We start from the raw sequence: 26,010 nt of genomic DNA on the forward strand, positions 1-26,010 counted from the left end.
TATGTTAAATAATCACGGACATTCATATTACATTGAACATCTTGTTCACTTCAATTCATACGGGTGCAGCAACTTAATTATACAAATCTTAATATTTTCTCAAGCATTCGTTGTAAAAAAAAAGAAGAAGAAATCGTAATACATTATAAAAGCAAAAATTAATTCGTGGTGGTAGCTCTTAACATCGCCTTCGACACATTTGATGTTCTAAATAAGTACTTAGACTTAGCTTTTTAACCTAATTCAAAACAATAATCGGTGATTATATTATGTTTTCTTCTTACAGAGTTTTATTGAACCATCACCAGCTTTGCATGTTCTAGATCAACATGGTTATTGTTACAAGGGTAAGTACTGGAATGTGTTTATGTAATTTGTGAAATAAAATTTTCAAGTTTCAGGAGACCTATTGTAGTCATGACTTTATGGAATTTGTGAGACTAATGAATTCAGTGAGTTCTTTGTAAGCTTATATTGTAGTGTTTGTATGTAATGATTGAAATTTCTGAATGTAGAATCTGAATTAGACTGTTTTATACAACGATGTTGAGTATGTTTACGAATAGAAACAGCCAGTGGTGATTAATATAATTGTAAATACAATGTTGAAATGTTAACAAAAATTAACGTGTTCACTATAAAAGTACAAGTAATGTTTTAAAGTGGTCAAACTTGTTTTCATGAAACAAAACTAGTTGTATTCAACTTACACGTGACCTCACTCGTGTCTAGGATCTACTGGTTTAACTGGCCAGGTGTTGCTAAAGTGATCATTCTCTTATGCATAAAACAAATAAAATGTTAAAAATTGGTTACTAAGGGATCTTTTCTGTACTGTTATGGTAAACATGATTAACCATAGGAAATGTACAAGTATAATTTGAAGAAACTAATGACCTTACACAAATTGCATTCTTGTTTCTTTTGCCTGCTTTGCCGACGCGGTTTACTGAAACTGTCGCCTGTCAAATGTGCCAGGTAATGAATTCAAGGAATATTTGTGCAGTTTTCTCGTGGTCATTCGTGGCACACATGATCAGTGAACCACATACGTCGAATTTGACTGATCCAAACTTGCCATTAAAATATTTAATTCAGAACTCAACTTTCAAAAGTTGATTTTTTTTCTTTTATTCTTCTATAACAAACTTAATACGTAAGTTATCATCCGTTTTTATAAGATTACGTCACTGTTTGTGGTTTGCACACGTTTCATTAGAAAGTACAATTTAAACTGATTTTACGATATTACAATTACACTAGAGTGCGTGTGTTTTCTTATAGCAAAGCCACATCGGGCTATCTGCTGAGTCCACCGAGTGGAATCGAACCCCTGATTTTAGCGTTGTAAATCCGTAGACTTACCGCTGAAAAAACACACCGTTAAAATTTTGGCCTATGAAAGAGAGCTCTTCAACCGTTTCGTTTTTAAAATGTTTGTTTATTGTTGTAAAGCACAAAAACTACGCAGTGGACTGACTACCTGTACTGTGCTCATCACGGGTAACGAAACCTCGGTTTCAACGTTATAAATCTCTAGACTTACCCCTGACCTACTGGGATGGAGAGGGGGGTTTCAAAATTAAATTATTCAAAATCAAGGACACACAAGCTAACTATGCGGCACTTTCTGTAATATATGTGAACTATGTCATAATTGTCATATCAGAGCACTATTGATTGTTAATAATCATAATCACAGGTGTAGTGAGTTAGTGGATAAACAATGTTCGAGCACAACACTAAGGTACACTTCAATTTGGATATATGATGATATACACATTTCTTGTATGTTGCCAACTGCTTCGTGATCTTTAAGATAAACCTTGTACTGTTAACAAGTTAATAAAAAAATGTGACAAAAAGTTAATATGGAAAGTTAAAGTGCATAAATATTATAACATACGTACAACTTCTTCAATATAGATATGCCATCTAAATATATTTTAAGTAGGAAGCTTTACGGAATAAATAAAGCTTATAAATAATTGATATAAATAACATAAGTATTCAAACATTCAATCCTGCTACAGACTTTTCAGTGGTTCTAATTTATACTAAGAATATTGTATACTATATAGTGTGTCCAATATTAGCAGTATGTAATCGGCTAGTTACAGTTTAAAATCGATGCAACTTATTTGTTGTTTCCATCCCTATTTTAATTGGTGTGCACAATTCTTGGTTGGTTTTGATACTATGTTCAGTTATGTTAGTTTTGGGGTCACTTACCTCTTCATTTTTCATGTGATACTTTTACCTGTTATGTTTTTATAATATACATGAGCTGCCTTACAATGAACGTTAAGTTTGTGGTTTCTTTGAACCATGTAATAGTTTGGAATTTTTTTTATCTGTGACTTTATTCATTTCATAATAGTGTTTATTAACAAATGGACACAGTTGGTAGTTCATTAGTGCTTCTGATACTAGAATTGCTATTTGAGAATCTTCGGTTCACTGGGCTCCTAGAGCCGCTTCTGTAGCTCATCGGAGGTCAGTAACCTGGAGAACATCTGTAGCTCGCACGCTGAACTTTCCACGTTCCCTTGAGGTATTTACAAATCGCAAGCATCTTTGGTATCGTATCTGTGACGTCTTACGGTGGAACTCGGGTTTTAACTCACAGTAAGGTTTATGTATGTATGTGTGTGTATATATTAAACATTATAATTTGCATATGACTTGTAAAACGAAAAGGATAGTCAACGATAACTATATGCCATAGATGCAGGTTCATTTTATTAATTAACAGATACACGCGTAACTACAAATGAAAAAAATAGGAACACTTAAGTTACTGCATTTTGTTGTCACATTTTTAGTGTTAATGGAGAATACACAGGGTTTTACAAGATTCTTAAGTCTTCGATAATGTACAGGATACTCTTTCACTTACGATCCATCTTCCGCTAAACTACCTCGTTGAAAAAAAAATGCAACAATTTCTCTTCATGAAAAAATTGTTTCATTCCAAAAAAGCAATTTTTTTCGATTATTTATCTGCTTTGTCAAAAGTTCGTAGTTTTTGCCATGAGTTCATGATTACATCCTTGAATTTCCAGAACATTTCTGTTGCCACATATTTAGTTGTCAGCACATTATTTCAGTTTGCACAGCTGTATGCAGCATAGTAAGTTCTTTTAATGACTTTCTGGTTTAAAACCAAAGATTTCGTTATCAGCAGGTGACTTTAAACTATGACTTTTGAAACACTTTCACACAATGTAATCCATCAACACATAACAACAGAACTTGGAGTATATGTGGATGAAGAGCTGATAGTACTCCCCCATCTCCCAACCGTACCTAGAGTGAGAGAGAGACATCTCTTCCCACACACTCACCCGTGGTTGTTTTTGTCTGACTCATTTCCAGTTTACAAAGTTGAGAGCTCTGAATAGATAGTAAAATGATTATCCCTGTTTATGACTTCTGTAAAAAAAATAACCCAAAGTTAGAGTTGCAGAAGCAATGGGAAAAATTATTAACACTGCCTTAGGGTTGAAAATGATTAGTTGTCAAAGCACGCAATTTTAGAATTGTACAAATTAACTTCTGAAAAAGTATTCAAGTAATTGAATTTCCATTTAAAAACCTAAAAGCTTGACATATCATAGATCCTTGCATGTAAACAATTAATTATAGTATTGGTATTGAGAAATAAAGAGAAAACAGTATACATATATAAAATACACTTTTTTAACTAAAACTCCTCATGTTAAAAGGTCATTTACACTCAGTATTACTGAATATACCCAACTAATACATAAAATATTTTTATTTGTAAAAAAGAAATCCAAGGACTATATAAAATTTATGATAACTAGTATAGATATATGAGAAACATAAATTTCTAAGCACACCACTTTAGTTACTCATTATATAATGTATTGCTGTATTTGTGATATTCACGCAGTTACTTTCATTCTCAGTACTCTTTATCTAGCCCCCTGCTGCTACAGCAGTATGTCTCCAGATTTACAATACTTAAATCAGGGGTTCGATTCCCCTCAGTGGGCTCAGCAGATAGCCTAATGTGGCTTTGCTATAAGAAAACAAACAACCAAACTCTCAAACTCTTTATCTAAGTGACAGTTTATTCAACATTTAGTACTAATGGTATACTTTAAGTATTAGATACAGACAACAGTCTATGAACTGTGTAGGTTATGAAACATTTTCAGAACATAACATCCTAACTGAGCCCCCACTCACCCATTGAATCTACAGATAATGAATACATTAACAGTATTATGTATTTTGTATATTTGCTATGCCCCTTCCCCCTAACCATAACCTACAGACCACAGTTTGGGAATCTTTCTGTAGTAAATGTTTGCAGAAATACACATTTAATTAGGTCTCAAACTAGCAAGGTACCAAGAGGTTAAATATTAATAATGACATTTTGACAGTACTTTGCATGATGAAATTTATCTAAACTTCATAAATAAGCTCTTTCCTTAGAATCTAGAGACCTAATAAATAAAATTTGGCTCTCAGTGTGTATGAGGACCCTCTCATATTCAGAGGGTGTGAATTTTTTACTGGTCCATCTTATTTGAAATGGTGAAATTTGACAAAAAAAAAGAAAATGTCAATTCGGACTTCTTAGCACTCACATTGTATCACAGTTGCAGGATATACTTTTAATTAGTTGAGGATTGACATTATGGCAGATTCTGTCTCTCTTTTAAGTCATTGCAAGGCCAAGATCTCTGACAGTGTGTGTGTGTGTGTGTGTGGTGGGTTAAAAACAACCAAATATAAAGCAATAAGTGTTCTATGAGGTCAACTCATGAATTTTAGGATTTCTTATTTAAAACAATCCTCAAAATTTTCACAGTGTGACACTAAGAATTATCCTACATCAGAAAAAAATACTGACTTAATTGAATCAATAATAGTGCAATAATTCAAGGAAAAATCTATCACACAGTTACCTGATCTCTGCAACAAGTAATTTGAGAATCCAGTATGTGAAAGAACAGATATAATGCTACATTATGGTTGGAATAAAAAGTAAACAAAATATATTAAAATGTAAATAAAAGTAAAACTTTATTTGAGAAAATGGATGATCATTATACAATTATTGTGTTGTATGAGGAAGTAGTTTAAAATTGAAGTAAAAACATAATTTATTAAACTTTTCTTTCATTAGCAGCTTCATAACGTTGCCAATGAAAAATATATAATAGTATCACAACAGTAAAGAATGATGTGTTACAAATTAGTATGTCTAATTGTGACATGAACCAAAAAATCATGCTTCACCAACATAATAAGCTGAGGCCAAGCTGCTATTAGTAGCAGCATGTGTTCTGAAGGTAATTTGTTTTCAATATTTGTATGAAGCTACACAAGGGGTATCTATACTAGCTGTTGCTAATTTTTAACTGACCAACTAGAAAGAAGGTAGCTAGCTCGTCAACAACAACTACTTTCAACTCTTGGGTTACTCTAAATGAGTAGTGTGATTTGATCATCCCTTTTATAATGCACAGATAGCTCTAAAATATGGAGTGAAAATCTGTGATGAAAGGACACAAATTAGACCACTGAATTTATAGTCCAGTCCACTAATCACTAGGCTATGCTTGGCCCTGTTCTCATGGCAGTAATGGTCAAAACTTTCCTTTATTTAATATTATGTAAAAAAAATGTTTATGATCTATATTTTGATCATACAGTATAAGTATTTATTAACATAATACTACATTCTACAACATAATTTTACTTCAAAGTTAATTTTTCATAATGCCATAAAAGTATAGGAATCATTTTTTAGATAAAAAATCTATTACTCTGTTATTAGAATTGTAACTTGATTTGTTGAGGATTTGGACAAACATGTAAGGTTTTTTATGTTTTCTTGAAAACAAAGGTAATTTGAATTAATGCACTTATGATCCTTGTTATGAAAAAAAGTATTGTGTTCCTTGGTTCATGACATGATGCATATTACCTACCCATTTATAAATTCTGTCAATAGTGATAATGCCACTTATAATATAAGTAAAAACAAATGTAACTAAATTTCACTTTAGATTGAACAAGTTAAATGAAATATTCATAAACAGAAGACAAAACAATACAAGGAAAAAAACAGAAAAGATCTCAACAGTGAGTTTTGAATCTTTTTGAGATCGGTTTCCTTGTTTGTGGTTAAGCACAAAACTACACAACAAGCTATTTGTGCTATGCCCATTTTGGGTATTGAAACACTTATTTTTAACATTATAATCCCTCAGATGTACCACTAAGCCATCAAAAGGTCAGAGCTAATCTGCTTGAAAATACCAAAATTGTATTCATGATTCACTTTCTCTCCATAGAAAATTGGGTCATAAGAATTCAGAACAGTCTGGGATGGAAATAGAATAGCCCTCTATTCACAACATAAAATAGGACATAATAACTATTCTATGAAACAGTAGACAGTTTTGTGATCAAACACTACTACAGTTTATACAAAGTAAACTGGAAAGCACCATGATGTTATTATCCACACCTGAACTAAAGTTTGTTGATGTATTGGTTACAATCGAGTTTGGACATTCACTGTTGGCATTAAAACTATACATTGTGTGCTACATATAGAAAAAAATTGGTCCAAAAAGGTTAAATTACAGCAAAGAATTGTTGGTTCACCTCAACAGAGAACAACTCTGGATATACAATTGTTTACTTCCAGAGGTGGAACAAGGTTACCTGTACACACTTGTGTTTACCAATTACTCATGAAGTGAGAAAAGGCTTTTGTGACTGATGTAGTGATAAAGTACTAGCTGACTGGTTCAGATAACTTTATGATATTCACACAAATCAGGGAACTAACTTTAACAACCATTTTCTGAGTTGTCTAAATTCCTTGGTGTGAGGAAGACACATAGTTCATTTCATCAACCCCAATTGGATGGTTCAGTACAGCATAAAATACAGACTGTCAACAGTATTTTTGTTAAATTTGTTAATCTTGACTGAACCACTTGGGACAAGCAATTATTGGATATCATGATGTGCAACTCAGCATAGATTAACAGGTTATATGTCAGACACAGCCATATTTTGATGGGATGATCATACATTATGTACACATGATGCACATATTCCTGTGGAGTGGTTACGATCTGCATTAACTGACACGGATTTCCACATCAACAACAAGGAAAGGCTGCCATACAACAAATGAGGCTCTATGATAAGATATGATAAACAAATGGATACATGATGTGACTTTTGTATGTCAACTGCATGGAAGCCCCTCAGTTCTGACAGGACAAGACTTTACCTTGTTCTATAACATTAAGGTCCATTAAAATACAAGTTACAACAGTCAAGAAGAATTTGGAAATGATGAATAGTATTTCTTAACAAGTTGCATCAATACATCCCTAACAAACTTCTTAGCAACTGGTTTTTATCAGGAATCAAAGAAGGAGACTGGTTAATCACAGGGGACAAAAGAACTGTTTTATCTTGCTGTGATCCAGATGATAAGGGAAAATACTAAGATCACTTATTTTGTTATTCAGTATAAGTCAGGCAAAGAACCTCTAGAAATAGGATACAGCTCTGACAGTCAATCAAACAGCTAACAGTGATCTCTCAATCAATATAACTGGGATTAACCATGATAAACAAGCAGGTAGAATGGCATTGTGATTCAACAATAAATAACAGAAAGAAAATGTAGTATTCATATGATCACCATTCAATCATCATGCAGTTAGGTTGGTCATGTGATTGGAAGATCGATAGCTGAGAGTAAGTAGTCTTATTTGCTTTTGAGCTATTGGGTGGTACAGTAATGTACAATGTAAGGAAAGTGTGTTGATTGTAAAGACCAGCTAGACCAAAAGGACTTTGCAACTCTTACTTACTGAGCTACTGGACAAAGTGTCGTTGTAAGTTCTCCACAAGATATTAAATAATAGCTACTTGATTAACAAGGTTAAGGCTAGCTAGTGCCAATAGATGTAATGCATGCTACATCAAATGAAGATAAATAAAGCTTTCAATATTCACTTGAAAGAAGGGTTTTGTAAATCTTGCTTTCTGCAATATTGAGTAATCTTCTATGGTGAAATTTTGTACAATGTTTAAAAATAAAGATGATGATGACTCATCTGATTTAACCCAATGGTGATAACTCCACAAAGAATACTGTGTGATTCATGCTGAAAAACATATGATCTCTCCATATGCAGCGGAGTTAAGTAATGTCGAGAAAACCCACTTGTAGAGAAAACTATGTATGTAAAAATGGCTGGTATGGGTTGAGAAATTTTTTTACGCAGAGGAATGAACAACGTTTCGACCTGATGATGACCGTAAAAACTTTTCTCAACCCATACCAGCCGTTTTTACATACAGTGGAGTTCAGTTGTTTCTTCCAACTGTACACTTATAATTTAGTTAAGCTGAATTCCATCAGTTATTACTTATTTTGTGATAAATGAAAAGAAAGACATGTTGAGCTGATGGTTCCTAGATAGCAGCACATTACATTATAATAGCTATTAAGAAATGGCTTACATGATGTAATCTAGAAGGTTACCAAAGTATTTCACATGGGACTAGAGCCTTGTCTGCACTGTAGGATAAAATTATTCTTCTGCAACATTGTAATCTAATGTATGGTCATAAGTTCTTCAGAATTTTCAAATTGGCTAAAAAGCATCTGTAGTATGATACAAAGTTGAAAAATCTTTGGAATTCCTTCTTCTTTATAAGTTAAAGCTAGACTTATACTGCTTTTATTTGAGTAGAATCTTTAGACAATTCACAATATTTTCAGGAAACCTTAAACGCATTTACTGAAAGTGGTCTTGGCAAAGCTTTTATTGTCTACTTCAATACATTAGAAAATGAATGCAAGATCAAGTAAGCTAAACCAGAAGAATTCGTTCAATAAATCATGACACTGGTCTACGTATGGCAAAAGAAATGCATTGACATATACTACTACATCCTTCCACCTGAAGTCCCCACTAAACCTCACTATTCCCCCTTTCTTTCTTACCATTAATACTGATGACAACAAAGCAGTCACTGAATTCTGAAAAATTTTATCAATCAGTATTCAGTATCTATATTCTGTCTAAATATCCGGTGCTCCAAGAAAGCCTATAGGACTTATTTATAGGACTTGCATCTTTGGTATTGATATGATACTGGGTGATGTTTGCTCTTCTGAGCTAATCATTTGTTCCAACAAATACATCAGTAACATCCCACATTCTCCCTGCAACATGAACTTAGATTGTGTACCCAATTTTCATTCAGTGACCTCAGGTGCACTGGTAACTTTGTATTTGCAAGCTCAGTTCTGTCAAAATATGGTATTTTGCCTGGAAAGTCATAAGAAAATTTTTTTATAAATGAATGTTGTCATCCTGTACAGGTATGGCTATACAAACCAGGAAATAAGTACAAAGAATATAATTATTTTTTAAAAGTTTCAATTAAGAAAATTGCTAGCAATTTGCAAACAGATAAATTATTGTCTGTAATATTAACTGTTTAACAATCAATTCAGCTAATAAAAGATGTTTTTAAAAATGCATTTTTGTTTTCATTAGCTTGGTGCAACTGAAATTATGTTAGCTACATCACTAGTTTCAGTTTCTTTCTCTTCATCCATATTACCAACAATTGTTCCATTCAGTATTTCTACTATTTTTGTGCTGTAACTACAAACTATTGTCAGAATATATATTTCTCTTGCAAAGATAAATATCCAAGCATACAAGGCTAATTTATTTATCAAAATGCATTTTGGGTATTGTTTTATCTGCAGCCTCAACTGGTGGTGTAAATTGAGCTTTCATTTGTAAGATACCATAAAACAAGATTTTTGCTTTAGAGATAAACTGTATTTAATTATTTAATCCACGTACGTTCATGCAAACCACCGCATGTGTACATATTTTGTTAACATTTTATAGTTGCATCTCATCTTGTCAATAGGCAGTGTCATCAGATAACTTCTGTAGGACATATAAACTAAATATACTAATACTTGAGCTAAGATCTGCTTCTAAAACATTCAAACAACAACAGTGATGTAAAGTTCAAATTCACTATTCACTGCAAGCTAATCTCCACCAGAGTGGTGGTTTACATGATACTGGCTGGTACACAATAAGGTCAAGAAATTTTTGACCAATAATACAAGAGAAAAACATTACTTAGAGTACCTGAAGACATTAATCAACTACCAACCCTGTAGTAATTAGATCCTGGTCAGTGGCATCAAGATGTATTTGACTGAGGTAACCTGAAATAGTTCAAGGATACAACTGTCAAAAAACTATTTTATCTTTGCAATGAATAGATCTAAGGTTCTATTCTGCTAAAGAATAAGTATAGTGATTTATTGTGGATTAAGTCAAAGATACAAAACAATGTAGAAGTTGAAATAAATATAAAAACTTTACTGAAAAAACTGTGGATCAGTTAGTAGCTACTAATTGTAGGGGTAAGTAGATGGAAAATGTAAGTAGAAGCAAATAAATAAGAATAAAAGATGCTATACTGAAATAAAAGCAAAAGAAAATAAACTTAACTTTAAAATGAAAATAATTACACATGACATACATGACCAGCAGGTTGAAGAAAACAGGAAAGGAAGACAAGACTTGTACAGCAAATTTGACTCTTTCAATATCAAAGCCAATCTGTTTGAAAATGCAAAACTACATTTACAATTTACCCTTTATCTGCAGGTTACCAAACAAAAGAATCCATAAATATCTTTGTGCCATATGAAAGTCATACAACAGTCCTCTATACATTATGTACAATAAAATTATATCACAAATGAATACACAGTTTCTGTTATGTGAACCTGCTATAGAAAACAGCCCTTAGGACTGATAAAGATGTTCAAGTTAGAACTTTGAAATATAGTTTCATTTTGTACATATGAAACATACATTATAGGAGAGAGAAATCTGATATTTGTTTACTACAACAGGTTACATGGTTAGGTCCAATACCATGTTAACATATTGATGAGAAGCAAACATTCCTTGGAAGCATAATACAATCTATAAAATTGTCATAGTATGAAGTTTCTCTGAATTAATCATAGACACATTTCAAATACAATATTCCATTGCTATTAATACAGTAGTATGAATCTTAGTATTATAGTTACAAATACAGTTACACTGTAGGTTTACAGTTTTAAACCTGTGGGATGTTTAATGATACATACAGAAAAAAAGGACAAAGCAATTAAAAATTTTCAGTTCTTATTTTGAGTTATTCTGGATTAGCATATATTTAAAAGATGAAACAATTATGCTTCAATTATTTAAGTTTATTAAGTGTATGTAACAACAATAACAATAATGTATTATTAAAAATACAGTATGAAATGGGTTAAAAACAACATTTGTGAAAATATAAAGACCATTATTAAAATATTGCTCTTTACAACTTTTATCTGTAAATAATTTTCTAAGCTTACTAATTACTGCATCTAAAACACTGATGACTAAAATATCTGTGTTTGCAGGAAGCCCTTATCTTTCAATTATACAAAGATGTTTTTATTTATCACAGTTAGATTAGTGATTGTTTACCTCCTAGAAGCCTACTGATTTCAGCAATTACACATAAATATACTGGTAACTTATGAGTAGTATTCACATGCCACCTTTTCAGTTTCTACTTTACAATTTAACTTGACATGTGTTACATCTTGTGTTATTGTGAAGATTTTAGTTTTCATTGCAATACAAATTAAGATGTTTTTTGCCTATATTAAAGTATTTCTTAGATTTTTTTTAGCAATAAAGACCTGTTATACTACCCTGTAGTACTTTTTGTAGAACTGCAAGCTATTAAACTGAAACATGAAAGTTATGGGTGCTCCTGTTCTTACAATCAGAAGTTACAATATATCTTCAAGTTTTCAGTTGCAAGTTATATACAATAGTTTCAAGATAAATTCTCTGAAGACAGATCTTCATAAAGAAATATGTTGAAGAATTAAAGGTATATTTTAAAGTAAATATGACTTGAATAGCTAGTTCTTTGATAAACCAAAAATATTTATTGAACAGTTAAAGAAGTATTTTAAAAGTAAACTATGACTTGAAATTATTTTTCCAGTTAACCCCAAGAATATTCAACTGAGTTTTGTTTATAAATTTTAGATTCGTGCACAATTAAGTTCAATTATGTTTATATAAGAAGCAGTGATACTTTTAGTGGAATAATTAGAAATTCAAATAAATGTAACATGTTAACCACCCCTTAATTAGAAATAAAATAAAAACCCTATAACCCCACAGCTTTTGAAAAGTGGACATTTTTTCTTCAGGGGCAAACTACTTGTTTTTTAACATCCTTAATTAGAAATGATAGACAACACCATCTACTACCAACTCCTCAGCTATTATAATTGAATAGGAGGATTGACTGTCACATTATAATGCACAAATGACTTAAAGAGCAAGCATATTCAATGATGGGATTGAAGACTGTGACCTGAAAATTGTGAATAAACTGCTTTTGCCAGCAAGCCATGCCAGGTTGAGAATCAATAAACTGCAGTCACTGTCTTGCTTTTTAAATGAATGCTATTGTGTTTATTATGTGTAAAATCCATGTTTATTTTTTTTTATTAAGAATACCCTTTATTTTTATCACTAGTGATAAATTGTTAACCAAACTGCATGTACTCTATTAAATGTATTCAGTGAATACATTATTCTTCTCAGATATTTTCTAATGCGTTCAACTGTTCTTTCAGTATTACCTCCTATGGGTTTTTGGAGTAGCTTTTGTTCATCATCTTTCTGTGACATTGCAAAAATTGATGCTCAGAAACATTATTAAACCTAGTATTGAATCTTGCAAAATGTGAATTATTATTGACTGTAGGAAAAAGATGTACTACTACTAGTAGTTTGAGTATTTTTCTCATGGAGTGTTCTTGCATTGTTTTTTGCTCAACAGGACTTTATATATACTATCCTTTATACCATTATGTAACAAGATGATAATAATGTACTTTGCAGGGTGACTATATTTGGATAGAGCCTCAATCTAAACGGGAATTTGATGTTGCTATTGGGGCTAGAGTATCATCGGCAGAAGGGCGTGGAATTCAAGTCATCGATGATGATGGAAAGGTAAGCTTATAATCTTTCTCTTTTTATATATGTTTTTCTCATTATGAATGTATACTGCACACAACAATTAAAAGGTAATCATAACTGTAATTCTATGTGGCAACTTAATACTACTGTTATAAGAGAAATTCCTCTACAATATAAAAGACAGTAATAATTTGAAGTGTGAGAGACTAGCCTTTCAGATTGTGGTATCATACAGTCTCTTCTTGTTTTTCACTTTGAAATGAATCAGATTCTAAAGGGCTTCATTTTTTTCATGAAATAGAGTTAGACCTCAGAAAAAGACATATAGATGTTTCATTTATGGAAAGCCATCCAACAAAGACTGTCAATAAGTTAAAAACAGCTGGTTATCACTAGTAGCATGTAGAACTATCTCCAAAACAATAGTACCTAAAGTGACCCAGTCACTAAAGTATCTTGGAAGCATATATGCAAAAACGGCTCGTTTGGGTTGAGAAAATATTTTACATAGAATAGTGAACAATGTTTCAACCTTCTTCAGTCGAAACATTGTTCGCTCTTTTATGTAAAATATTTTCTCAACCCAAACGAGCCGTTTTTGCATATATATTTCTCTACAAGTGGGTTTTCTCAACATCACTGATTATCTTGGAAGCAGTTTGTCAGATGTTAAGGTTGTATTCTCTGATTGTCAGCTAAAGATTTTTGCTTGTACTTCTTTACAGTATAAATATATATTCTGTGTTGCTGGGCTTATGATTCTTATACAGTAGGTGTCTGTGACTTGTTGGTGATAAATTCAAAAGTAAGCAGACAGCACCCATTTCTTGTTTTGAAACTAATATGTACATATTTAAAACTATTTTAATGTATGTGCAATGGACTCTTTACACTGTAGATTATCATAAGCATATCATAAACACTGTATAGTCTCTTCTTGTCAAAAGTACACTTAGTCCTATTCAATTACTTTAAAATATCAGTTGACAAGCAGATCCACTTTCCCTTTTGTATCATACTAGTATTCTGTGTATAATTCCCCCATAGTTGTAACACCAATTACCACAGTTGTAAACTTCTCTTCCAGTAATTATTTGGTCTTCTTTCTTCAAAATATCCTTTGTTCCTTTTGTCAAAGTACACTGTGGCTGATTCAGTTAATTTGGAACCATGCCTTGATAGAATAACTTCTTCTTTTTCTCCTTTTTTACTGTAAGTCTTACTCTAACACATTAAACATTAGATCTGTCACTTCTGTCACAGTTAATTTCACATCAAACTTTTCCTTGGCTTTGACTTTACTCTCTTTTGCTGTTGTCTTTGTCTCCTGTTTCCTGCTCATCTCATACTATTTGTGTGTTTATTACTAAGTTGTCTGTTCACTATATTTTAGGTATCAATGAGTTACAAACACAACTTCCAATGACTGTCTGCTTTTAACTCTCGTATAATAATAAAAAATTCATAAAATGTTCACTCACAAAGTAAACTAAATAATAATATCTACATTAAACAGTCTTTTATATCGTGACACAGTTGTTTTTTCAGAGGAATGGATGAGGACATTGGGAGTTTCATAACCTTATCTATACTGATTTTAAGCATGTGACATCATTGCTAGACATAGTTTTTGAAGGATTAATATTAGCCATCCTTATGTTTACCCCTTCGATGTGGATTCCTGTTCATGCTGAGGGGATCTCCCAGGGAAGGTCCTGTTCTTTCAGTTTACCTCCCTTGGGACCTAGACATCTACCTATGTGTTTGCCGTTTCTGGTGTCCCATGAAGGGGAAGAAAGGATCCTGGTGGTTGAGGGATCCAACCCTAACACACCACTTTGGCCTTGAATTCCAAAGTTGTTTTTTTCAGAGGAATGGATGAGGACATTGGGAGTTTCATAACCTTATCTACACTGATTTTAAGCATGTGACATCATTGCTAGACATAGTTTTTGAAGGATTAATATTAGCCATCCTTACGTTTACCCCCTCGTTGTGGATTCCTGTTCATGCTGAGGGGATCTCCCAGAGAAGGTCCTGTTCTTTCAGTTTACCTTCCCTGGGACCTAGACATCTACCTATGTGTTTGCCGTTTCTGGTGTCCCATGAAGGGGAAGAAAGGATCCTGGTGGTTGAGGGATCCAACCCTAACACACCACTTTGGCCTTGAATTCCTGTAGACAAGCAGCCTTAGGGTAGCACCCCTAGGGTCAATCGGCTGGTCCACTTGGGCTAGGGTCAACCAAGAACTAGTTTTGGATGTTCTCAACAGGTGTGTGGGCATTGTGTATCTGATGCTGGTGTTTGGGTATAGTGCTCATGAAATCGTGGTATTGCCGCAGTGTCCTTGTTTGGCACTGTGGTGCGGCATCTCGTAGGGCTCCATGGTGGGTGGGGTCAGTGGCCACTGAAATACCCCCCTTTCTTACAAAATAAATAAAAAAAATTGCGAAAAACAGTTCATTGGAAAACAACCATACATGGACGACTCTGTTGTGCAGTCAATATTGCACCTCAATTTATGATTATCTATTTCTTATTTAAGAAATCCTTGGAGCAGATGTCTCCATTTTTCATTTAGAAGAGACTAGAGGGACTTGCTGGCTCCCCATAGTCAATAAAAAAGTTGAACTCTGGAGACATTTTGGTGGAAACATCTTCACCACAACATATTAAACTCCTCTTGAAATCAAAGGCCATTAATGTTACTCCCCATGCAACTTTAAATTCTTCCAGAGGAGCTATAGTTGAGAGGGATTTAAAGAACTTTCCTGAGTTGGAAATCTTTGCTGATTTCTTCATAAAAGGCATTACTGTGGTGCTCTGAGTCTTTGCTCGTAAAAACAGAATTATAGACCCTACCAATGTTCTGATATTAATATTTACATCACCATGTCCTCCTGCCACAGTCAAAGCAGGTTATCTAAACTGCAAGGTACAGCCTTGCACTCCTAACCCCACACCCCTCTTACTTTATTTCTTGCCTAAATGGGTAGAAGAGAAAGAGGTGCAACAGTTAAAGACTGTTAATAATATCACCTACCCAGAGGCTCAGAAATTATTGTCCCCAACTCCATCTTGGACATATGCTGTTGCACTCCATTCCACTACCACAGTGGGAGTGCAAACAGATCTTTCTGTGCCTCCAACAGAGTTGTTTGCAAAACATCTTAACAATCTTGCACCACAAATTAAAAATTTGATGTTAGATACATCTATGCCTACTTCCATCTCTGTGCCTACCACTCCTTCCAGTTACTCCCCAGTTTCACTTCCTTCAGGTTCAAGTATTTCCTCAGGTCCATCCTCTTCTACAGCCCCAAGAAGTAAATTGACCATTTGTTCATGCCCTCAGTCATTGGAATCTTTGTTCACAGAAACCTTTCTACTCAACCTAGGGCAGGGCCCATGGAGGTTGATAGATCTTTGTTCAATAAAGAACAAAAAACATGGTCGCAAACAGATTTCCCCACCACATTCTCCTCCACATAAATAACAATGGCCACGCTGATCCAGTCGAGGTTTTCAATCAAATATAGATGACATTAAGGATTTGATTGATTCTTACCATCCTCTGTGCCTTTAAATGTTTCTGTAACTTGCTGATACAGTCACCCTTCAACAATTTTCCTTGTACAAAAATGACAGTTCACGTGATGGATGAGTACATAGTGGGATGGCATTGCTGGTGCTTACCCTGTCTTTTTCACTTGATACACCCTTGGAGGCTGTAGCCATCTGTGTTTCCTTGGATTGTACATCACTTATTTATTTTCTCTACCTGCCTTCTGAAGAGATCTGTAGTCAGTCAGACCTTGATGCCCTTATTGAACAGTTACCATCCCCCTTTTACTTTTGGGGAATTTTAATGGACATAATCCACTCTGGGGTGGTGCTAGTATTGATGGGAGGGGTTGTGCTATAGAGCATATGCTCTTGGACCACAACCTGTCTCTCCTCAATACTGGTTCTTATACTTATTTTCATGCACCTAGTCAGTCTTTTACTGCTATAGATCTTTTTATCTGCTCCCCTTCACTTATCACTTACTTTTCTTGGAGAGTCGACAGTAATCCATGGGGCAGTGATAATTTTTCTATCATTTTGAGAGAGACTGGCCGTGGTCGATGCCATCCAACCTTTATGTCCAAGATAAGTTGGACCAGGTTAACTGGCCTTCTTTCACTGCTTTCTCGGAACTTGATCCTGCCATTGTGTGTAAGCCATAGATAGATGACTGTGTAGCAGCAGTAACTGACTGTATTGTCCAAGCTCAGTGTATTCCTAAAACCTTGACACATTTCCTTAGGTATCCTCATCCTTAGTGGAATCTTGCCTGCCACCTGACAAGAAAAGCTCAAATGGGCTTGGGATACCTTCTGTAGGTATCCCACATTTCTAAACCACATTGCATTTCAGCAGACCCATGCACATGCTCAGTGGGTAAGATGTCAAAGCCAGAAGGAATCTTGGATTAAGTTCACAACCAGCATATCTTCTACCACCAGTTCCAAAGTCATATGGGACTAAATTCTAAAAGTTAGTGGTCAGTATACTTCTTCCCCCTATCAATCTTGTTCTCTGATGACCAGGAAATTGCTTATACCTGAAGCATCGTCAGTACTCTCAGAGAAAGTTTTTCTCGTGCATCTAGCACTTCTGCTTCATCCCCCATCTTCTTAGCCATCAAAGCATGGGAAGAATGATTGCCTCTTTTCTTTTGGGCTAATTGTCTCCATGACTATAATTACTCCCTTACACTGGTGGAACTTAAATTTGCTCTTCATCAGTCTGGCAGTACATCAGTCAGACCTGATGATATTCATTACAAGATGTTGCATCATCTCTCTCCTGCCTCTCTTCCTATTCTTCTGTTCATTTTCAACTGTATCTGGCAGAAGAATGTTTTTCCCAATGCTTGGCACCATGCTATTGTACTTTCTTTTCCTAAACTTGGGAAGGATCCCAAAATTCCTTTGAATTACCATCCAATTGCTTTGACGAGCTGTCTCTGTAAGATCTTAGAGAAGATGGTTAATGCTCATCTTGTTTGGTTTATCGAAACAAACAACCTCCTCTCACTCACTCAGTGTGTGTTTCGAAGACAGTGCTCCACCATGGACCACCTTATTCGACTTGAAACATCAAGCAACAGCATCTTTTTTCTGTATTTTTTTACCTTAAGAAAGCTTATGATACAACTTGGAGGTATAGTATCTTGCGAGAACTCCACTCATATGGGTTGCTTGGCAGTTTACTGATTTTTTTTAATGAATTGGTGAATCTCGGTCCATGTGGGTTTGACACTTTCCCATTCTTTCTCACAGGAACTTGATGTCTCTCAGGGCTGTGTCTTGAATGTCACACTTTTCATTATAAAGATTAATGCCATCAGTGGACAGCTACCCCCTACAGTTGCAAACAGTCTCTTTGTCAACGACTTCCACATCTCATGTCATTTATCAAATATGAGGTATATTGAGCAGCAGATACAGACTATTGCCATTTATTGAAGTGGCCCACAGTGAACAGTTTCAACTTTCTTTTTCCAAAACTGTTTGTATACACTTTTGCCATCAATGGGGTATTGATCCTGATCCTAAACTCTGCATTGGTGAAGTTGTGCTTCCCATGGTCCCTGAGGCAGAATTCTTGAGGTCTTTCATTGACCATAAGCTGACCTTTATTCCACACATCAACAGCTACATGACAAGTGTACAAGGGCACTGAACATCCTCCATGTCCTCTCTTCCACCTCTATCATGCCCTTATTCAATCAAAACTAGACTATGGGTCTCTGGTCTATGGCTCAACCAGGACTTCAGTCTTGAAAATGTTGGACCCTGTTCACCATCAAGAGCTACAGCTCTGCAAAGGAGCCTTCTGCGTTTCTCCAGTGCAGAGTTTGTACACTGAGTCCCATGAACCCTCTCTATACATTCGTTATTTGCAACTGTCTTTAACGTCTTCTTCAAAACTTCGATCTTTACTACAGCATCTCACATGGGATTGTGTTTTCCTTCCTCAGTGGGTCAAACCTTTTTCATAATAGACAGACTGCAATTGTTTCTTTTAGCCTTTGTATCCAGGTGCAGTTGGATGAATTTGGTCTGTCTTTGGATGATGTTGTGATATCCACAGATCAGCCTATCCCACTATGGTTAATTACTATCCCCAAATGTGACCTTTCCTTGAGTCATCTGAAGAAGGCAGATACTCCTGATTTGAAGTATTGCCTTCTATTTGCCAAACATCCTCTGAACAATCTTCCATTCTCACTTACACAGATGGTTCAAAATCAGATGACGTTTGGTTCTGCCATCGATTGCCGTGATTTGGTTGTTGCACACAAAATCCCCTCTACACTTTCTGTGTTTCCTGCCTAATTGTACACCAATTCTCTTGCTCTGGATCACATAGAAGCTATGCAGTACACAAATTCTACTATTTATACTGATTCACTTAGCTCTATGTTAGCCCTGGAATCACTTCATGTCAGTTCTCACCCTGTTCTCACTGATATTCAAAACTGACTGGTTCATTTCTCTTTAACATCTAATTCTTTCCAGTTCTTCTGGATACCAGGCCATTTTGTTATTCACAGGAACGAGCTCACTGACACTTCAGCTAAGTGTGTCTGCTTTGGTGCTATCACTGCTGTGCCTATTCCATACATGGACTGTGGTCCTGTGTTCAAGGGTCAGCTCCCTGTCAGTTGGCAGTTGACTTGGAGTGAACAACGTGAAAACAAGCTTTTCCAAATAAAACCCTCTATTGGACTTTGACCATATTTTTTTTGTAATGATTGAAAAGAAGAAGTTGTCCTCATTAGACTACACATTGTTCACAGTTTTTTAAGTAAGTGTGTTGTCTGTGTGACAGTCAGGTCAAAATAAGCCTCATTTTACTGTGTTGCCATTATTATGACTCTCAACTCAACAACAGCATCATTTTAGACATGTTTTGTCCAAAGGTTTATCCATAATGTTGGACAGGGTCATTGGCAATGGTGATACTGTCCACCTTACAAATGTTTTCAGTTTTTTAAAGGCCATTGATCTTTTTAACACTATTTAAGTTTTTAATTGATAATTTATACCTTTTTGTTAATGTGATTTCTTTTTGAACTACAACCAGTTCAATATGAAATTGGAAAATGGCTGTAATGTCAAATAACTTGAAACCAGGACTGGAAAGGCCAACTTCAGGCAACTAATGCTGATGTTTAAACTTACCCATTAGTCATCCTGGCGAGTTAAACTCAACTCTGCATAATGAGCTAGTTGCACTAGACTACTTGCAGGAATCAAACCTTGAATTTTAGCATTATAAGCCTTCAAGCTTACTACTGGACCACTGGGGATGACTTTGTGGATAGCTGTCATGCAGGGGTTTATAGTTTGAGTGATATTCCATTATTCACAACTGTGACATCCTGAAGGTTTGTTTTTGGGATGTTGAAGTATTTTGGTACATTCATGAAGTAACAAATGTATGTGAGTTTCTTCTCATTCTCTTTCTTGGAAAAAATTATATAAAAACAAAAAGTGAGAACAAATGACATAAATCCCCTGAATACTTCATAGAAGACTGTGATTAACAAGTATCCTCATCGTAGAATACTGAAAGGGTACATTATAAATAGTTTGCTATAAAAAAAGAAAAAGAAATTGGGGAGGGAGCAAAAATTTGATACATAGGTATAAAAATATGAAATTTAAAAACAAAAATGCTGAGATACTAAATCAAATATTAAATAATGTTGTAACACAAGTGATTGTTGAATGGAAAACTATATTTGACCCATCTGCTAGGTGTTGCAATAACTAAATCAAAGGTATGGTTAAGGCAATACTATTTTGGGATTCTTAGGCAATATATGTGCACAGGAGAGTATTATTAAGCTACCTAAATTGGTGCAATACTGTAAATACTTTAGTGATGAGACCACAGTGGGACATGGTGAAGAGATCCATATAATTATACTTTAATAAATGGTGGATGGAAACTTTATTTACAGTTTTAGAATGCAGCATGATTAAGAAGCTTAGTTGTGGTTGTTAAAATAAGAGGGGAAATAAGAGGAGTCCTACATAGAGTAAGTTTGAAGATTGGTAGATTTTTTAAACTCTCAGAGCATGTACAGTACAAAACAACAGAAGTAATTTCAGCAAGGTTTAAAAGGACTTTTTAACAAAATCATTAGGTATATAAGAGCATTTAGAAGAGGCAGAACACATATAACAGCTAGAAGAGGTACACATTTACATCCAGGGAGCAGTATTATTTGAAATTAATGAGACATAACAAAAATCTGAAAGAATATCATCATCATAAGACACAAAAGGATTGCGAAACACCTGGAGCACAGTGACATGAAGGGAGGGGAGGACAATAATAGGTGAAGTAATATAAAAGTTTTTAATTTAAAATATAAGTCTTCCATCAAGTAAAAACAACCATCACATAAAAATTCAGAAGGAGTTTGTTTGTTTGTAATTAAGCACAAAACTACACGATGAGATATCCATGCTCTGCCCTACATGGGTATTGAAACCTGCTTTATCAAGATACAAGTTTACAGATGTGCCACTGTGCAACTGGGAGGCATCATAAGGAGAGAGAGGAGTGTGCGTACAATGAAAATATCTAATGGATTCCTCATTAAAGACAAAATCAAAAGCCATTAATATAAGAAAAACAACAACAAAAGTGAAAATAAAGCCTTTTTTTAGATGATTCAAATGAACAGCAGTTGAAAAAAATATGAATATTGGAATGAATAATTTTTTTTCAAACTTTAAAAGAAGATTTGAAAGAAAAATGTAGAATTTACATAAACAGGGTTTCTTCTTTCAGTGAGTGTGGCATTAGTTGTTTTTCATATCCATGTATTAATAACTGCTTGTAAAAAAATAGTCTCAATTTAGCATAAAACTTGAATTAACAAAAATATTTGTTACTAATACCATTGTCATCTTTAGATTCATGTTTGTTACATGTTAAAGCTTTTATAGTAAACAGCACATATTTTAATAAAAGGTATGGTTATTATTCAGATATTAGTTTTGTAATAGCCTTCTTCAGTTTACTGTGAACAGTAGTAATTAGTTACCCTTATACTATAAAATAGCATTTATGTGTACCATTGTCATGTACACATTCTATTCATGAACTTTCAGCATTATCATGAAATTAACTCTCTTACAAGTGACAAAAGTGAACTGGGTACTTGTGTGTGCATGTGTGTTTAATTTGATATTGCTCTTAATGTTATCAATGGGTTGTGACCCTCTGAATGTTTTAAGTGATATATCTGTGTTATATGGAAAAAAACAGTCTGTTTGATTTCTAATTAATTATCATAAATGCACTTGTGACATTAAAAAATTTAACCTGATACAAAAACTACTTTATCTTGAAATAAAAGGCAGTCAATGCCCCCAAGTAAGCAGAGATGTAGTATCATCCTTGATAATTGTTCTGACAGGTGTGGTTCAGACTGATTGAAAATCAGATCATTGGTGTCAGTGGTGCAAAAAATGGGCATGCAAAAATCACTTTAAGTTACAGAAAGTATGTTAGTATCTATCAACTAAATGTATTTAGTATCTATAGATAATGACCTAACAACCCATTCTGTATCTAACTAAATATTTTTCAAATAGAAAATTTCTGATGAGAAAATCACATTGACAGAATCATGATAATTATGGGCCTTATGGTGGCAAGTGAAGGACTCTTTACAAAACACAGCGAGAGAATTCTAGGTCTGAACATATAGGGAATAGAATCATTTTGTTGTTTACATTAGTTATATTTATTTATTTATTATTATTGTTTATTAATATTATTCGTAGGTCTAATTTGACCTATAGACAGTAACCTGATTGCCCATGGTATGTGCAATTAAATATATTTTGGATATGGAAAATCTGATGCAAGAGTAATAGGATCTATAACTAATTTAATATTTCCATGCTTTCAGCACAGCTTGGAACTTTCATTTTCCATCTACTTTTCTGTTCTGACAGATTTTATTCATGATGCATGCTTATATTTATTGGTAGCTGGAGCTTTGATTTAAATTTTTGTCAGTGCATTTTATGCAATGAAGTTTCATTTTACCTCATATTACTCATATAAAATATATATATATATAACTTGTGTACATCTGAGGGTTTTGGATTCTTTATTAAAATGATAAAAAACATGAGCAACAAAATTTTTAAACTCATAGTAGCTTTTATGTTTTTTGTTTGTTTTTTACATTTAAAGAAAATTGTTAGTGGATTAAGTATTTACACAGAAGAAGAAACTGTTATATTTAGACAGTTCTGATCAAATATTAGTAATTATTTATTTTATTTTTGACTTGTTGGGTAAATTTGTGATTATACACACAAGTTTAAAATGTGACAAACAGTGAAAGAGTTGTTAATTTATTTTCATTTCATAGGAACAATGGCTAACACCAGAGAGACGAATCAAAGCGATGCACCCAACATCTATCCAAGGAGTGGAGGATATGATATCACTAGGTGACCTTCATGAAGCAGGCATTCTTAGGAACTTATTGATTCGTTACAATGAAAATCTAATCTATGTATGCTTCTTTTTTTTTTTTTAACAGTTGTTTCATTTGGTAGCTTTAGTAATATTTATTTTTACTATATTCATAATTAACTTTTTAGATTTTCATATCATTATAATTTTAAAAAAGTCTTTCTATTCTACATTCAGACATACACAGGTTCCATTCTTGTAGCTGTCAATCCCTACCAAATTCTACCTATTTATACAGCTGAACAGATTAAGTTATACAAAGACAGAAAGATTGGAGAATTACCTCCTCATATTTTTGCCATTGGAGATAATTCTTATCATTCCATGAAACGTTACCAACAAGATCAGTGTATAATAATCAGGTGAGTATTATATTGTTTTGTTTTTTCTTTATATTTATAGCATGATAAATCAATTGATTTCTGGTTATATCATCTCTTTCATCAAGAATTAATTTAAAATTTAATAAAATTCTTAAATATTTGGTTACTTCTTGAGAACTATAGAAATGTTTTTTACATATATAATATATAAAATAGAAATTTGTTTAGTTTTGAATGTCAAATATTGGTTTACATTTTAATTATGGATTTGCTTATCATAATTTAAATTGCATGTAATTCCACTTATTTAGAACTAGTGATAGTAAAATAAAATTAGCGAACAATAAATTTCTGAAGTAAGTGCAAGTTTTTAAAATGTTGATTATTTGCATGAATAGCATAATACTTTATAGGACCTTTTAAATATTCTGTTCTTAAAACCTAAATAAAAAATAAAAGAAATTTTGGCAAATATGTGCTCTTCCATTCATAACAATAGATTTAAATTTAACAGTTTTACATTTCCTGCATTATGAAACATCAAATATTCATGCAAAATGTATTCTTTTTTTTTGGTATTTGATGTTTTAACCAATTTACTTAATTTATTTTGGTTACTTAGTGGAGAGAGTGGAGCTGGAAAAACAGAAAGTACAAAGCTTATCTTGCAGTATCTGGCAGCTATTAGTGGGCAACATTCCTGGATAGAACAACAAATTCTTGAGGCAAACCCTATTTTAGAAGGTGCATTGTGCAGCTTTATATGTTTTAGCTATTATCTAAACAGCTTAGATAATACTGCATCCAAAGTTTGTTTTTTTCCATCAGTTGTAACTGTTTGTACCCTTTTAAAAGCTATATTTCAAAAATATTAAATCTCAAAATTAACAATTATTGACAGCTTCATAACTGTTGATTTTTCAAATACATTGAAAGAGAAGATAAATTTATCAATTGTTGTATACCTTTATATTTTCATGGCTTAATGAATATTTTAATTCTCAGTTTTCTCCAAAGAAAACAAACTTTCTGGTCTTCTCTTAGTCAGCCTAGCTTTTACTGCAGAGTTGACTTTATTCAAGTATTTTATCTGAAAATTTGGCTATGAACTCTTTATTTGAAAACTTTATTTGTTAATTAAAGATTATTCTTTTCTTTAAGAAAATTAAATAACAATAATATTGTGTCCCTTAGTCTCAGTACTCAAAAATATATTATTTCATTTCACTTAGTACAGCAATCTTTGAGTTAATGGCTGTTCTGCAACAATACCTGAAGTATATTAAAATTCCTGTTTTAAGAAACACTAAATGCTCCCACAGCATCAGAATGCTATTTAGTATGATTTAGTGACTGATTGTTTAGTAGAAAAAAAATCGTTAAACTTATGCTTTTCTGCTGTATTAATTTACTTTATCTTCATGTTGTAGTGTTTTTTCAAAATTTCACATATTCTTGTCTTGTCAAACCTTAAGCTGACTAATGTGTCATAACCAACAATTCCTGTTAAAAGTCTCTTGAATGAAAACAATACAGTAGCCTAATTTTTCTCTTTAATGTTATATTATTTAAAAACATATATAACATAAAAGGGTTTTAGATAACAATTTATTCACAAAATGTTTTTCCATATATATGGAAAAATAACACTTGATGTGATAGTTAATAAAACTTTTTGCTAGACTAAATTTTTGGTGTTATATATTTTAAGCATGTTATTAAAGCATATATTTCAACTATCTTTTGTTTTTATTTCAAGCATTACTGCATTTAAATCATATTGCAATTTGTGTTTATATGTATATTCTGTAATTTCACTTTAGCTTTTGGAAATGCAAAAACAATCAGGAATGATAATTCAAGTAGATTTGGGAAGTACATTGATATTCATTTTAATAAACATGGAGTTATTGAAGGAGCAAAAATTGAACAATATTTGCTTGAGAAATCCCGTATTGTTGGCCAGGTCAGTCCTTTAACACATTGTCATTAAATTG

General features: G+C 33.3%; 1 protein-coding gene across 4 annotated transcripts in view; it reads left to right on the forward strand.

The window, feature by feature from the left end:
- ck (unconventional myosin-VIIa ck) overlaps positions 1 to 26,010 on the forward strand; it is a 129,913-nt gene that overhangs the window by 32,609 nt on the left and 71,294 nt on the right. For all 4 annotated transcript variants that reach the window (XM_076484705.1, XM_076484707.1, XM_076484708.1 and 1 more), the window contains exons 2-7: positions 287 to 347; positions 13,044 to 13,157; positions 23,584 to 23,730; positions 23,868 to 24,052; positions 24,636 to 24,757; positions 25,837 to 25,979. In XM_076484705.1, coding sequence (XP_076340820.1) covers positions 330 to 347; positions 13,044 to 13,157; positions 23,584 to 23,730; positions 23,868 to 24,052; positions 24,636 to 24,757; positions 25,837 to 25,979 — 729 coding nt within the window. In that variant the 5' untranslated portion in view covers positions 287 to 329. The remainder of the gene's footprint in view (positions 1 to 286; positions 348 to 13,043; positions 13,158 to 23,583; positions 23,731 to 23,867; positions 24,053 to 24,635; positions 24,758 to 25,836; positions 25,980 to 26,010) is intronic.

This window comes from Tachypleus tridentatus, chromosome 13, assembly GCF_004210375.1.
Source record: "Tachypleus tridentatus isolate NWPU-2018 chromosome 13, ASM421037v1, whole genome shotgun sequence".
NCBI classification, from domain to species: domain Eukaryota; kingdom Metazoa; phylum Arthropoda; class Merostomata; order Xiphosura; family Limulidae; genus Tachypleus; species Tachypleus tridentatus.